The 14,770-nt window shown below is 34.0% G+C and overlaps 1 protein-coding gene across 1 annotated transcript in view; it reads right to left on the reverse strand.

Annotated features, from left to right (window-relative positions):
• The window catches only part of LOC145295906 (serine/threonine-protein kinase PLK1-like), a 156,296-nt gene that overhangs the window by 17,499 nt on the left and 124,027 nt on the right, over nucleotides 1-14,770 (reverse strand). Inside the window, exons 5-9 of the mRNA XM_080141674.1 lie at nucleotides 11,458-11,553; nucleotides 6,816-7,091; nucleotides 4,246-4,348; nucleotides 2,778-2,925; nucleotides 1,011-1,085 (exon numbers count right to left, since the gene is read on the reverse strand). Of these exons, the coding sequence (XP_079997800.1) occupies nucleotides 1,011-1,085; nucleotides 2,778-2,925; nucleotides 4,246-4,348; nucleotides 6,816-7,091; nucleotides 11,458-11,553 (698 nt within the window). The remainder of the gene's footprint in view (nucleotides 1-1,010; nucleotides 1,086-2,777; nucleotides 2,926-4,245; nucleotides 4,349-6,815; nucleotides 7,092-11,457; nucleotides 11,554-14,770) is intronic.

Consider the following 14,770-nt stretch of genomic DNA (forward strand, 5'->3'; position numbering starts at 1 on the left):
ACATCTCTAAGGTTTTGAGATCTAAATCAATTTTTAAGACTCGAATCAGATATCCATATCATTTTCTTATTATTTCTCTCCATGCAATACATGTCCTCAACCCTAAATTAAGAGTATTCATTTTTCTGAATAAATACGCAAAATAAAACTTAACAATGTAGCAATATTTGATGTGGGTATTAAAAACAAACTTAAAATTGGAAATGCCCACATTATTATAATATCAATCCTCTATTGATTATAAATTACGAAGAATAATTTGCCAGTGGACTAATTTGCAAAAACAAAAAATAATGATAATGTCATTCATCAAATTTCGTTTGTGTTTTTTACAATATCACCTCAGCTGATATTTGGGTTTGACAATGAATGCCCTGGAAAAAATCACTTCTGATTTAAGTAGGGAGTGGAAAAATCCATAGAAAATTTAAAGTTTCATGGAAATCGCTTCAGACAAGGCATAAAACCACTTGATGAAAGGAGCTAAAAAATAAATAAGTAAAATAAAACATACCACTTCAAGGTCAAAAACTATCCGATAATAAATGTTATATGGATAGACGACCCCAAAAAATAGACATTTTTGTCCCTTTGTAAGAAACATCGCTTACGGAATGTGAGAAGTAAATGACAAAAAAGAAAAAAAAAAATTATGGACATACCAAAAGTAAACCCAAGGTTCACCTGGGCTGAGTATACTGGTAGTTGCATCATGCTAAAAAGTACATTGCAAAAAGGCTAGAAAGTTTTTGCTTCTAGGCATCGAAGTGATTGCACACGGGTTCAAATACCTCTCCATGTTATGGGATTAGAAGGGAAAGATGTGCTTGCTACTAATTACTGCAAAAATTAAATCAAAATCCAGAGCACTTAATGGAGTTGTTAATTGTTCTTTATGCATATTTATTAATGTTGCAGCTTTCTTTTTTTTTTCTCGTTCTTTTAGTTAAACAATCTAAGTAAATAAATAATAAACAACACAGTAAAAGAACAACATTTAAGAAACCAACCTTTTGGCATGTGGTCTAAACAAGCCCCTAAAATGTCCAATAAAACTGCAGCTCGACGGTAATTAGGTAAAGATTCTGTAAGAAAAATAAACAATTTTAATTTTAAATTTTTTTTCAATGAAAAACTATGTTTTCAAGAAACAGTATTTCCTTATTCAAAAAATAAGCTATAGAGGTGGAAAGGAGATACTTATTTAATTTTTCTGAATTTTTTAGATGAGGATTGATAATCTATATTATTCTGACTACTGTTCTCATCTTGAGTGTTATTTTCACAACATTCCGGGCCCTATGTACTGCTCATAACTTTATGTGCATATGTATATATTAAAACATGTGAATATGTACGGTAATGCCTTTCTATATAATAGGTTTCCTTAACTACCATGGAAAAAAGTTGGGAGAGACTGCAGACGTCAAATTTTTGTTAACTTTGACCCCAATTTGGACCCCTTAACATTTGTTTTGGGTTCAAATTAAATTAAAATGTTTGACCCATGCCCTAGTAACCTACATCTAAAATTTCAAGTGTCTAGACCAAAGCGGAGGAGTTTGGTAGAGTCTGCAAAGGTCAACTCTGTAAACTTGGACCTCTTGCCAGCAAAATTTTCGCCCAAAAACAGATTAAAAAGCTTGCTGCATGTCTGAATACCCTTTATGTAAAATTTCAAATGTTAAGACCAAAAATTGGCTTAATAGTTTGCTACAGACCGCAAAGGTAAAATCTTTGGAACTTTGCCGCCTTGCAAGCCAAATTTTCTGCAAAAAAACGAATAAAAAGCCTGCACTATGCCTGAATACACTTCATGTAACATTTCAAATGTTTAGACTAAAAATTGGCTGAGTAATTTGGTAGAGACCGCAGAGGTCAATTTTTTTAAAACTTTGACCCCAATTATGACCCCTTAACATTTGTTTTGGGCTCAAATAATTATAAAATTAGATCCATGTCCAAGTAATGTATATCTAAAATTTCAAGTGTTTCGACCCAAAATTGGCAGAGGAGTTTGGTAGAGTTCTCAAAGGTCAAATGGTTTGTACTTTGACCCTTTAACAGCCAGATTTCTGGCCAAAAACCGATTAAAAAGATTTTTCCAAATCTCAATACTCCTTATGTGAAATCTCGAGTTTGTAGACTGAAAATTGACAGAGTTATTTGATAGAGAAGTGTAGACACACACACACACACACACATTTTCACTTTTATAGATATAGATTTGGTAAGAAAAATATTTCAAAAGAAGTTAACCTTTGTTAACAGAAGGTTTTAAAGGAGATTCTTTTGACTGGATGTATAACCCTGGAATCACACTGAAGTTGATTTTGAATTCAACATGTTGGCAAACCAACAACTGCCAGATTAGCATGAAAACCTTTTTACAGAGAGCGCCACTCAGTATTAGAATATTCTAGAACATTCTTGATCTTTCTGGAAAGTTCTGAACCTTCTAGATTTTTTTCTAAATTCCTTTTTTATTTCTTTCTGTTATGGTAGATTTTCCTGAAAGAAAATTTTTCTTAAATGACATAAGGCCATCAATATTTTGGGAAGATAAATTAAGCCCTCATAACATTTACCATCATTTTCTGTTGCTTTCATGAAGAATCAAATACTAGAGTTTTCTTTCTTTCAAATTTGGTTCGATTAGTAGAAAAAAAAAAATGGTAGCATTCAGGTAAAAACCACAATCTTATTTGTAAAAAACAAACAAACAAAAAAAAACAAAACCTTACGTTACAATCAAGTGATATTTGGCACAACCTTACCTTGCTGTTGCGGATTTGATAAATCGTAAGGTAAGCTCTCAAAACCAGAATCTTTGTTGGGTGTGGCGGCAAGAACGGGACTGAATTCTCGATCAAAACTTTGCTGTGACTTTGCAGTTTTAACTTTTGGTCCTTTACTTTCAGGAAACTTTAAGAAATAATAAAACAATGCGGTTTACTAAAGCAAACAATATGTCGCATATTAAAAATCAAATGCGTCTGTGATATTTTTTAAAATTTGTTATTAAATAAGCATTTATAAATGTGTTTGGAATATGTTTTTTGTCATCTAAAATAAAAATATTCTAATGATTCTGAATTTTTTTTTTAGATGAGGATTGATAATTTGAATTATTCAGACTACTGTTCTCATCTTGAGTGTGTAGAGGACTAGGATATATATATATCCTAATTCTGTTACAAAAGAAAATAATTAAACGAATGGAATGAAGGAAACAAAAACTCAATTACTGGATAAAATAAACGTGTCGTTTATTTACTGTTGAAAAATGAATGTTTTAGGTATAACACGTGTTCATGTCCGCGTTCTGGTGTAACCATCGTTTGTTGTGGAACTGGTGGTGTAGAAAGAAAAAGAAATGTGTGTTCATCTCACGTTCGGGTCACTATCGTTTGTTCGCGCGTGGGAAGAGAAGTGAGTAATGTAGTGGAAATGGGAATGATAGTCCAGCGTGTAGACAAAGAAAAAGATAGAGGGTTGACATCAGTAAAGCTATGCACCATGTTAGCAGTCAGCTATGCGGAGGTGTTCTCCGGCACAAGTTGTAGATAGAGAGAGAGAGAGAGAAAGTCAATCCAGGTTATGGATATAGAAAGTGTATAAGGTGTACATACTGTTTGTACGCACTTTTTGCCCCACATGGTAGCAAGTGGCGTGAGGCACGCGAGCATGCGCCTCCCGAAAGGGAGGGGGCTGGTTCGTCGAACCGTTCAGCTCGGAAGCTGGTCCGAAAAGAAAGAAGCTGCTTATTCCTCTTGCTTTTATAGTTGTTACCAGGTCTTTTGCGCATGTGTGGATTTTCTTTGAAAGGGGAAGTGACGTTGCCCATGTGTGCGTACGTGTGCGCGTATGTGAGTACATGTGTGTACGTTAGCGTGTGTGTGTATACACGTGAATGTGAGTGTATATACGCGAACGTGAATATATGTACGTGTGTGGACGTGTGCGCGTATGTTTCTGTGCACGTATGTACATGACAAGTAATATACCTGTAGATGTGAACGCGTGTTTTTGTGTGAGACTAGAAAAGGCTCGCGCAAGTGTTATTTGCACAACAATTTGGTTAATGTAACTCCTAACCTTCAGGTGCATCTTGTCAAATTGAAAGTCCAATGTTATATTGATCGAAACATTATGCGAATTACAACAGTGGTCCAAATAATCGGAAGACAAAATATTCCAAGTTTTAAAAGTAACTTTAATGGAGAATAATAATGTAGCACTTACTTCCCAATTCTCAGGGTCTGCATCTGATTTAAGCCGACTGAGAGCACTAGTAATGACATTAACATTATCACATTGGCCGGCTGGTACAGCATACGACAAAGGTCTAAAACAATATAGAAAAGAAAGATTTAATATTTTTTTTAAAATCTAAATATTAATTTACTTGTCTGTACGTCCAGTATCACAAAAACCCATCATCATCGCAAACATTAATTAATGAGAAATGTATTACCTTCCTTTATAGTCGTTCTATATCAGTTAAAAAATCATTAAAATCATTTCCTCTCCAAAAATTAAACAAAAAAAAAACATGGCTATCTGTTTACGGTTTCAAATTGGCTATTCTATTTTATAATTAAAAACAAATTCATGTTGAGGAGACTAAGTTTTTTTTTTATTATAGTTTCATTTTAAAATTCAAAAAAAAAAAATTGCAAGTGAATTTACATCTGTCCCTTTATAATTTATATAAAAAATTATTCAGAAAAAAAACTAACAAAATCTTGTGCGTTGAATTTTCATTGAATTTTAAAAAATTCAATTCTTCTTAGCTTTAAAAGGTAAAAAAAAGAAAAAAAGAAAGAATTTGCTAAAAACTGTTTTAAATTCGTTATTTGTTCTATTTTATTTTTTATTTATTTTATTTATGTGTTTAAAAATTTTCAACTACCATGGAATTTCCATGGGTTCTGCTAGTCTGTATGATGTACATACCTGTGAGGAAATGAAAATATATTCCGAAAATCATAAATTGATCAAGAGAATACTTTGATTCAGTTCTAAATGGATTGACAGATGACCTTGGTCAGGGACAACATGCAAATGATAACAGCCAGTGAATGCATATGGTGCACTGTCACGACAATGTGGGAAGTATCTTTTTTTTTTTTGCATCTGTCCAAGAAGGAGAGGTTAGTGGTTGATTCACTAGCCCAGATTTGTCAGAAATAATCTATGCATCAGCGAGTAGTGGCTTTATAGGATGCTGGAAAGTGTTAGAAGTTTTCTAGCCTGGTAGAGGGTACCTACCTTCTTTGTGGTAGATTTGATAACTTCTATGTATTTAATTCCATTTCATATAGTCTGAGAATGTTAAGCCGAGAAGTTTAAAAGTTGGATTCTTGCAAATTGATACCTCTGTTCGAGTCTCAAGAGACAATGGATACCCCCCCTGTACGGGTAGCTGTACAAATAATTGTGAGGCAAGGGTTGCACAATCCTCAACCATACCTCTCCTGAATTAGCACCACTTAAGTTCAGTGGCAAGAAGAAGTGTTAGACGACTGCAAGCAATACCGAGATAAGCGGAGAGCACATACAGCATCTGGAATTCCCAAATGGTCACCCATTTTAGTACTGCCCAGGCGCAACATTGCTTAACTTTGGTGATCTAATAGGAATTGGTGTATCAACGTGATTATGCCCTATATATGCAAATAGTGTCTTTATAAAAGGTCAGCCTCTATTATGTGGTTGTCAACTGCAATACAATTTTAACAACATTAGTTTTTAAAAGGAGGTCCTTTCCACATGCAGGAAAAATATTATGGTAGTCTACTGATTTTGATGATTCTAAAAAGGACCACCTGGCGACTTTAAACCATTTACAACTGTAATAACCCAAAAGGATAAATTCATCACTTTCAGTCAATACAAAATAGCACAAAGAAACCAAACCATAAAAAAAAAAAAATAAATAAATAAATAAAAAATGAAGAAAAATAAAGAATGCCCCCTGAACGTAGAAACGTTCTGGTAATAAAAGAAATATAGTTGTCCCAAGCTACAAAAAAAAAAAAAAAAGAAAAAAAAAAAAAGAAAAATGGCTGCATCCATTCAGTCAGAGAAGGTAAAGAATTAATCCAGTCAGGGTCAGCAGCAAAGCATAGTATTCTCGTGTCAAGACAGAAATCTATCATTGAAGAATTTAAAGAGATTCAGTTCATTTTATAAAGCGTTTTGTTATCCGATTGGTTTGTTTTTTGTTTATAAATATAATCATATAAATCTTTATGGTCATATACTGCCAAAAATATTGCAACAGATTATAATAAAGTTTAACCCTCTCATTGTAGCCGTCACAAAAATGTGACAAGTTTACCACCTTTAATAGGACTAGAAGGATTAAGCAAGCAAGGGAAGCTTGCACTAGAGGAAGGGGGCAAAATGACAATATTTAATGAGCAGATAATAAGCATTATGAATTCAAGATGGCCGCTAATACAATATGCAAATTAATAAAATTAATAGGACTAGAAGGATTAAGCAAGCAAGGGAAGCTTGCACTAGAGAAAGGGGGAAAAATGACAATATTCAATGAGCAGATAATAAGCATTATGAATTCAAGATGGCCGCTAATACAATATGCAAATTAATAAAATTTTACAACTTATTTTGATAATCTTACTTATATGCAACAAATGCTGTATACATTGTTTGCACATACAATGTTAGCTTACAGAATTACCTAAAAATAGGTGTTAAAAATTATTTTTCTACAAAAACGAAATTCAGAAGGTTAATTTTCAATTTATAGAGTAAGAATTAGGAAAAGTGTTATCGCATCCTACCTCTCTCGTTTTGGATGCTTTGGAAATGTTGGTGGTGATGTACAGCAAGAAGTGGATAGCTGTTTGGGCATATAACCAGAGGTGAAAAATTCATCCACCAATATCTCATTGATGGACGGTCTTTGTTCGGGTTGTGGTTGAAGGCACTTGGTTATAAAACGTTTAGCTGTCAGTGAGATGTTGGATGGAATGGTGTACGTGTTGGATGTGATACGCAAATATGTCTCTTTCAATGTGGACGTTTCAAATGGCGGTCGACCAACCAACAGAGCATACCTGTTGTAATAGGAAAACATTCAATTAATCAGAAAATCAAATTCATGTAATATTTCCAATAAACAAAATGTTCATTATATAAGTATGGAGGATTTATAGGTAGTTTATTTGTATATCATAGCTTCTTTTTATACAGAAAGAAATACAGGATGTTCCATAGACTTTTCCAAAGGTTTTATTTTGGAGAGAACTGACTTAGGAGAGAGACTAATGTTCTCTTAGCTAATTATCTAATTATGTTGTTAATTCTTAACTAAACTAAGCGATATATGGACACCGATAGAGAGGTAACATTTCCTATATAGCAATCAGAAGCGTCTTACAGTATTATTGGCAGTGTGCCTTATACACGCTTCGCATTATTGGTGATCTTTGTTGTATGGCTTACAGTTAAACTGATTTGAAACCCTTTGTTTTCTCTCAGCTGGAAAAATGTGACGTCTTCACCTCATACCTCTGGTTTATTTATTGTTTGACCTGTTTCTCCTTACCTCAACATCATGCAGATTTGGGTTATGATAACATGCAATGTTAGAAATTAATTCTAACTTAAATTTTCAAATAATAATTACCTTAGTACTTACTTTTAAAACCATCTTTGTAAGAGAAAGAACAACCAAAACGAAGTGAAAATATTGTACATTACTTCTAGTACTATACATATATATATATATATATATATATATATATATATATATATATATATATATAAATAAATAAATAAATAAAGATTTTTGTTCCTTAGAGGCGCTGGTTGAGTTTGAATAAAATAAAATATGTATTATATACGTTTGAAGCCAAAACAATGCATTATTACAAAATAAACAGGCATTTATTTTGTTTGAAATTCATATAGAAATTCATAAGTATATTTCGAAGATATACTTCATCATCAGTATGCTTTTACTTCTATTTTTTATTTTTATTTTTTTGCCATGTTGTTGGAGCAGAGAATCAACAAGTAGAAGTCCGTTTATTGCTTTTACGGTAGTGTTTTTTAAATGTCAGAACGGTGTGTTGGTCACGCGGAATTCACATAAGATTTTTGTTCCTTCGAGAAAATAGAAAGAAAGACATACTGATGATGAAGTATATCTTCGAAATATATTTATGAATTTCAATATAAATTTCAAACAAAATAAATGTCCATTTATTTTGTAAGAATGCATTGTTTTGGCTTCAAACGTATATAATACATATTTTATATATATATATATATATATATATATATATATATATATATATATATATATATATATTATGACCAACAAGTACCAATTTTTCAATTTAAATCGCTTAGCTGCCCGTTTTTCCAGATGAAAACCGATTAAAAAGTTTTCCACATGTCTGAATACCCTATAAACTAAATTTCAAGTTTGTAGATTAAAAATTTGTTGAGTATATAGGTTGAGAAGTGTCCTCACACACTTTTATAGATATACCTGAACAAAAGCACAATAAAATTACACTTAGCTGGTGTTTTTCTGTTCTTTTGAAGAATAATTGTTCAAATTTATTAAGTTTTGTGAAGCATTGGTAATATGAGGAGATGTCATTAAAGTGTTAACTTTACTATTGAAAAAGTTTTAACTTAAAAAACCCATCATTTAATAGTTCATAAGAAATAAGACAAGTGCAAAGATCGCTTTTTTAAAAACTAACTTTATTTTACTGTGCAATATTATATTATACTTATTTCTAACAGCAGTAAGTGTGACCATGTCGAAATCCACATTAGCTGACTTAATTGATATTGATATAGGGTTCCTAATATGTAGCATTAATGGATAAAGAATTTGAAATAGCAATATATATATATATATATATATATATTTATGGGCGCTGCTCCCATGGGTCGATCGGTAGAACTGCTGACTGTCAATGCGATGGTTCTAGGTTCAATCCTAGGCTTGGGAGAGGTGCTAGTCTAGCAGCACTGATGAGTTCTGATACAATGAAACAGGACTGTATGTTGATGACTACAAATATATACATATCATTAATATTTATGGTACTAACAAGTATATTCTCTCTCCAGCCTCCTTTCTTGTCAGGCTGGTAGAATTATATAATTGTGAAAGAACTACATATACGAGGGGTGTGCAATAAGTAATGCCCCTGACCCACTTCCCATAGCAGTAGAGCAACGAAACTTGGCACAGTTATTAGTCTTTCTCTACATAGGAACCACCCAGAGTTTGATGCAGCTCTGGAGACCGTTTTTGTAGAACACTCCAGGTTGGTCCTTCAACCACGACGTGACTTCAGAAATCAAGGCTGCATCATCTGGGAAACGCTTTCCTTTCAAAAACAACTTCATGGCTGGGAAGAGGTGAAAGTCAGAGGGTGCAAGGTCAGGAGAGTAGGGAGGATGAGGGAGGATTTCATAACCAAATGCCCGTGCTTCTGATCTGGCGACATGCGAGTTGTGGACCGGAGCGTTGTCCTGCAGGAGGAGGGTACCTTTGCTGATCTTGCCTTGCCTCTTGATTTTGATAGCTTCTCTTAATTTCCTCAAAAGTGAAGCATAATAGGCTCCTGTAATTGTGGTACCCTTTCCCTGGAAATCTGTCATCACTACTCTGTCCTGGTCCCAGAAGACTGTGAGCATGACCTTGCCAGCGGAGGGCTGTACTCTTGCCTTCTTTGGAGGTGGTGAGTCCAAGTGCTTCCACTGCATTGACTCGGTTTTGGTCTCTGGATCATAGTGATGGACTCAGGTTTCATCCTGTGGAATCAGTCTTTTGAAAACTTTCACTCATCTTCTTGGCACATCTCCAAATTCATTCTCGAGCACTCGACACGTTCTCGTTTCTGGAATGGTGTGAGCAACTTGGGAATCCATCTGGCAGACACCTTATGCTTATGCAAATGATCATGAATGATAGTTTCCACAGACCCTGTACTAATCTTGACATCTTGGGCTATTTGGTGAATTGTAATGCGCCGATCTTCCAAAATGGCAGCCTCAACTTGACGGACAGATGAGGGGGGGGGGCAACCAGGTCTGGGAGCTGTTTCCACAGACTTCCGGCCATGTTTGAATTCACGATGCCAGCGTTTTACAAGGTCATCTGATGGGGCATTATCACCATAAGTTTCTTTCATTTCATCAAAATGATCCTGTGGTGTGCGTCCTTTCAAATACAAAAACCAGATCACTGCTCGACATTCAACAGGCTCCAATTCACACCTGACTCAGTTCAAACACCTTTAAAACAGAAACCACAATTAGTTCAAAGCTGTAATTTGCCACACCACCCGTAGAGATATAAATCATTGCACATGCAAAATTTTAGTTAGATCAGACAACTGGAAGTGGGTCAGGGGCATTACTTATTGCACGCCTCTCGTAATAAAGCAAAATAAATTGTTTCGGATGATTAAAATAATTTCCAACGCTATTAATAACGTTTACCTATTCATTTTTTTTTTTTTAATTATTGCTTCAGTTTCAATTCATATTTTGGAAAAACATCATAAACTCTATGATATCATAAGAAAAACTAAATTATTTTCGTAAGGTAATATTTTAAGCTCTATTTATAGTGCTTAAAAAGTAACAATCAGAACTAGCTCATTCTTTCACAGATGTTCAATCGTTGGTTAAAGAAGAAATCCTTCTCAACATTTAAAAAACTGTCTTCAGCATCTCAATACAAACCGATCAGTTTCCTGTGTGTCGTGAATAAGTCGCTTGAAGCCATGATTAGTCAAGTTGTTAATCACTTCAGCAAAAACAGTGTTAAGCAATATGGAATTCGCCCTGTAAGATCAACAGCTTATGTACTGACTGTAATATCACACAGGATCAGGGAATCTATTGATAAGTGCTCTGCTTTTAGAACAATAACTCTTGATCATATTAAAAGCCTTTGATAAGGTTTGGTATAAAAGTCTATTCCACGAGCATTTTAGCTATGGAATATCTGGAAATGTCTTCTTCAACATCAAACCCTTTCTCTTCGATAGGTTTAGAAAAGTAGTCGCTTCAGATCTGAAATAGAAGATTTACATCAAATATATTGTAAAGACTGCTGGAAAAATGGTTGCCTCATTTTACTCATCGGCAACATGTTCAGGTGATTGGTTAGTAAGGAACAAACAATAAGAAAAGTTTAAAGTTTTCGTTTTAATACAAAAATGTGGAGAAAGACAGTATCTTATTTACCTCCTCTCCAGGGGAAGTTAGACACAAGGTCAAGTGTAGGTTTGATAACAGTGTTTCTCTGGAATTAACAGGATTCGAACTTAGCACACCTAGGTTTTCAGTCTGGGTTGTTAACAATTTAGCCACAATCTTCTTTAGGCTAAAGAATATTAGCTGATTGAATCAAATGAAGTTAAAGAAAATAAAACTGCTTACGTAATGCAACCAATGGCCCAAACGTCCGCTTCAAAACTGTGACCTTTTTTCTGTAATACTTCTGGAGCAATATAGTTTGGTGTTCCACACACTGTCCTGTCAAATGAGAAAGAAGGAATCAAATAAATATTTAACAAGCAGGTCTACCCAGTTTCGCTCGGGCAACTAATTTACAACAAAAAAGTAAAACTAAAGAACCTGCTTAATATTGTAATTTGAGATATTTCTGTTCTTTTTAGGTCAAAATCAGAGTAATAACTTGTGCCCGGATGAGAATTTGAACTCATAATCTTTGTCTTTAAGTATGACATGCTAACTGTTTGACCCACAAAGTCAACCCTGATTCTCACAGTTAAATGTTGCTTAAAAGAAAAAAAATATGTATTCGGCATATCTTGTCTTCTCCTGTTATTCAAACACAATGATAGAAAGGAAGTAATCTTTCGTCTCTCCTCATCCTCTGTCAAGAAAACACAATGATAGAAAGGAGACCGAGAGCAAAAAGGATAAATGACGACGACTTTTCCCTTTTTACAGAGGATTATCCAAATATTTTTCTGTTATAAAAGGAGTAAATGGTGATTTGGGTAGCAGTATCAAGAGTTGTGATTGTGAGGGTGAATGTTCCTTCACCTCCATCTATTTATGACAAACAAAAAGATAAAATATTGATCAGGACTAAATATCAAAATCAAATTTTATTTTAAACAACACAGATGAACATTTGCCTTACTCGACGAACAAAATATATTTTGTATCTACCTTTTATTAATAAAGCTAATTAATTAATATAGGAGGTAAAACCCTCTTCACATTATAAAGTTACTCTAAATTACATACCAAAATGACACTTTCAAATTCAATATGAATACAAAGTGTTGTTTTATTGGAAAAGCACTAATATATAACTGTCTAAGTGCATCAGAAACATGTTTCAATGAAAGCTGTATCATAATTCTATAAAACAACATTCTTTAATCCAACAGTGGCTTTGTTTTTGTTGTTGTTTTTGTTGTTGTTGGGCCGAGGTACGGTTCTGCTCAGTCTTAATAAATCAGCCATCTCTTGCTTTGTTTTCCTTCTGAGGCAGCTCAGGCATTTTAGTAGATCAAAGTGCACTATCAAAAACGCACATGATCTTCAGTCTTACCTCCTGGGAAGCAGATAAATAATGTTTTAATGGATGTGTATTAAAGTAACGATCTTTTAATTTAAATGTCAATTATAAGCTATACTAGTTTAAATGGCTTATAAAACAGGAATACAAATGTATTAAAATTCAAATACATTTGTTTCCACCCTGACATATTTTAAACTTGGTGAATCAGGGTTTTCTGATCAGGTCACTTAAAGTGTTGCGTTATACAAAACGAACCAACAAAATCTTTCAAGAACAATGATCACCAAAATTCCCAGTAATACAAACAGGAAGTTAAGCATTTAAAAAAAAACAAAAAAAAACATCAGATATGTGCAGAACATGAGTAAATAAGCAATTCTTCCCCCTTTGTCAGAAACATCGCTCAAAGAATATGAGGATTAAAGGACAAAATAAAAGGAAATAAGGTTGCTAAAAGTAAACCCAGTGTTCACTTTCTAAGTTGTTCTCTATTTTTAATAATAAATATCATTTTTTCGGTTTATTTTAGTTTTTTTTCTTCGTTTTACAAGAAAAAAAAAAAGAAAAAGAAAAATGATTGTTTTTGTGAATAGCATTTTTTGTAAACTGGGTCTTCCAAAGTTGGACGTACAAAACCAGGAACGAACCAGAGATGATTAGATTTTTAGAAACGGGCAAGAACAGCAAACAAGAACAATGTGAACAGGAAATAAAGAATTGCCAGTTCATCACTGAAAAAACCGATGAAGAAGCAATTTTACACCTGCCATCAATGACTGTAAGAATGACTCTTCTGCATCGCTGGCAAACATTAACTAATCAACTATTCCAACTATTTTTTTTTTGTTCAACCAAGTGCTCCAGGATTTGTGTCTGCCTTACATCAATGAACAAGTCACAGTATCAATCTTCCACTTTAGATACAGCAACAAGATAGTAGCGTTTCATTTTGCGAGGATGACGTCACCATGATAAACAGTAATTCATTTTGTGTATTGACCTCATTACACTTAGAATTAAAAAAAAAATCATATGCCGAGCATTTTGTCACTCAAAAGCAACAGCTGTTAAATAAAACAAATCATTAACATCCAAATGTGTTAAGGTTGAATAAAAATCATCACGCACAGTCTTTCATGGTCTCCATGCTTTGTAGAGGACATTTACATGTTCTTCAACTCCAAAATAAGACAACAAAGTATCGAGTTACATTATATTCAACAATACATTTATTTACGACCAATCAAACTGAGGATGTAGCGATGACCAGAGGAAGGTGGCAAGGGGCCAACAATGTCCAAATGGATATGCAAAAAACGAGCCTCAGGTACAGGAAAGTTGCCTGGGGTTGATTTAGTATGACGACTACTTTTGTAGTTGGGCAGGAAATACATACCAGAGTCCATTGGTATATTCATATAAGGCCAAAAATAAAATGAGCTGTGATGAGCTTGACTGTTGTGTGCTTACAAGGGTGCGTTAAATCATGGAAGTGATAAAAAATTTTCTTCCGGCAAGTATGATCTTATATGTGCAATAGACGTATCGTACCAGATTAGCTTGTCTGAGAATGAGATCAGAGCATTTTCAGAATAGTTGAAAAATTCTGTCAATGGCGTATCTCATTCCTGTTCAGCTGTGATGTAATCCAAGTCTAGAAGTTTCTCAAGACTGGAGATCACAAAAGTGGGAAAGGGTGTCAGCTACAATATTCATTTTGCCTGGTAAATATTGAATGTCGGCAGAATATTGTGTCACATAATCCCTCTGTTGAAGTTCTCCAGGTGTATGTTTACCAAAAATGGAAGATGTAAAGGAAGCAATCAGTGGTTTTTAGTCAGTAAAAATAGTGAATTGAAACATGAAACAGAAATGCTTTGCTGCTAAGTACATGATGAGTAGTTCTCTGATGAAAACACTGCATTTACATTGAGGAGTGCTCAACTTAGCAGAAAATAAAGACAGTGGTCATGTTTGACCGTTTACGACCTGGTTGAGTACAGCATCGACAGCTACATCAGAAGACTCTGTTGAAAGAAAAAGCTTAGCAGTTGAGTTAGGGTCGATGTATGATAGTTTGGTGAAGTTCATCAGAATTGTTTTGGATTTGTGAAAAGATGTCAAGGCTTCATCTAAGAGAGGCAAGGTCTTTTTTGCATACGGAGTACATCAGTGAGCTTGGACAAGTAGTGT

This window comes from Euprymna scolopes, chromosome 16, assembly GCF_053919585.1.
Source record: "Euprymna scolopes isolate OS-2025 chromosome 16, ASM5391958v1, whole genome shotgun sequence".
Taxonomy (NCBI): Eukaryota; Metazoa; Mollusca; class Cephalopoda; order Sepiida; family Sepiolidae; genus Euprymna; species Euprymna scolopes.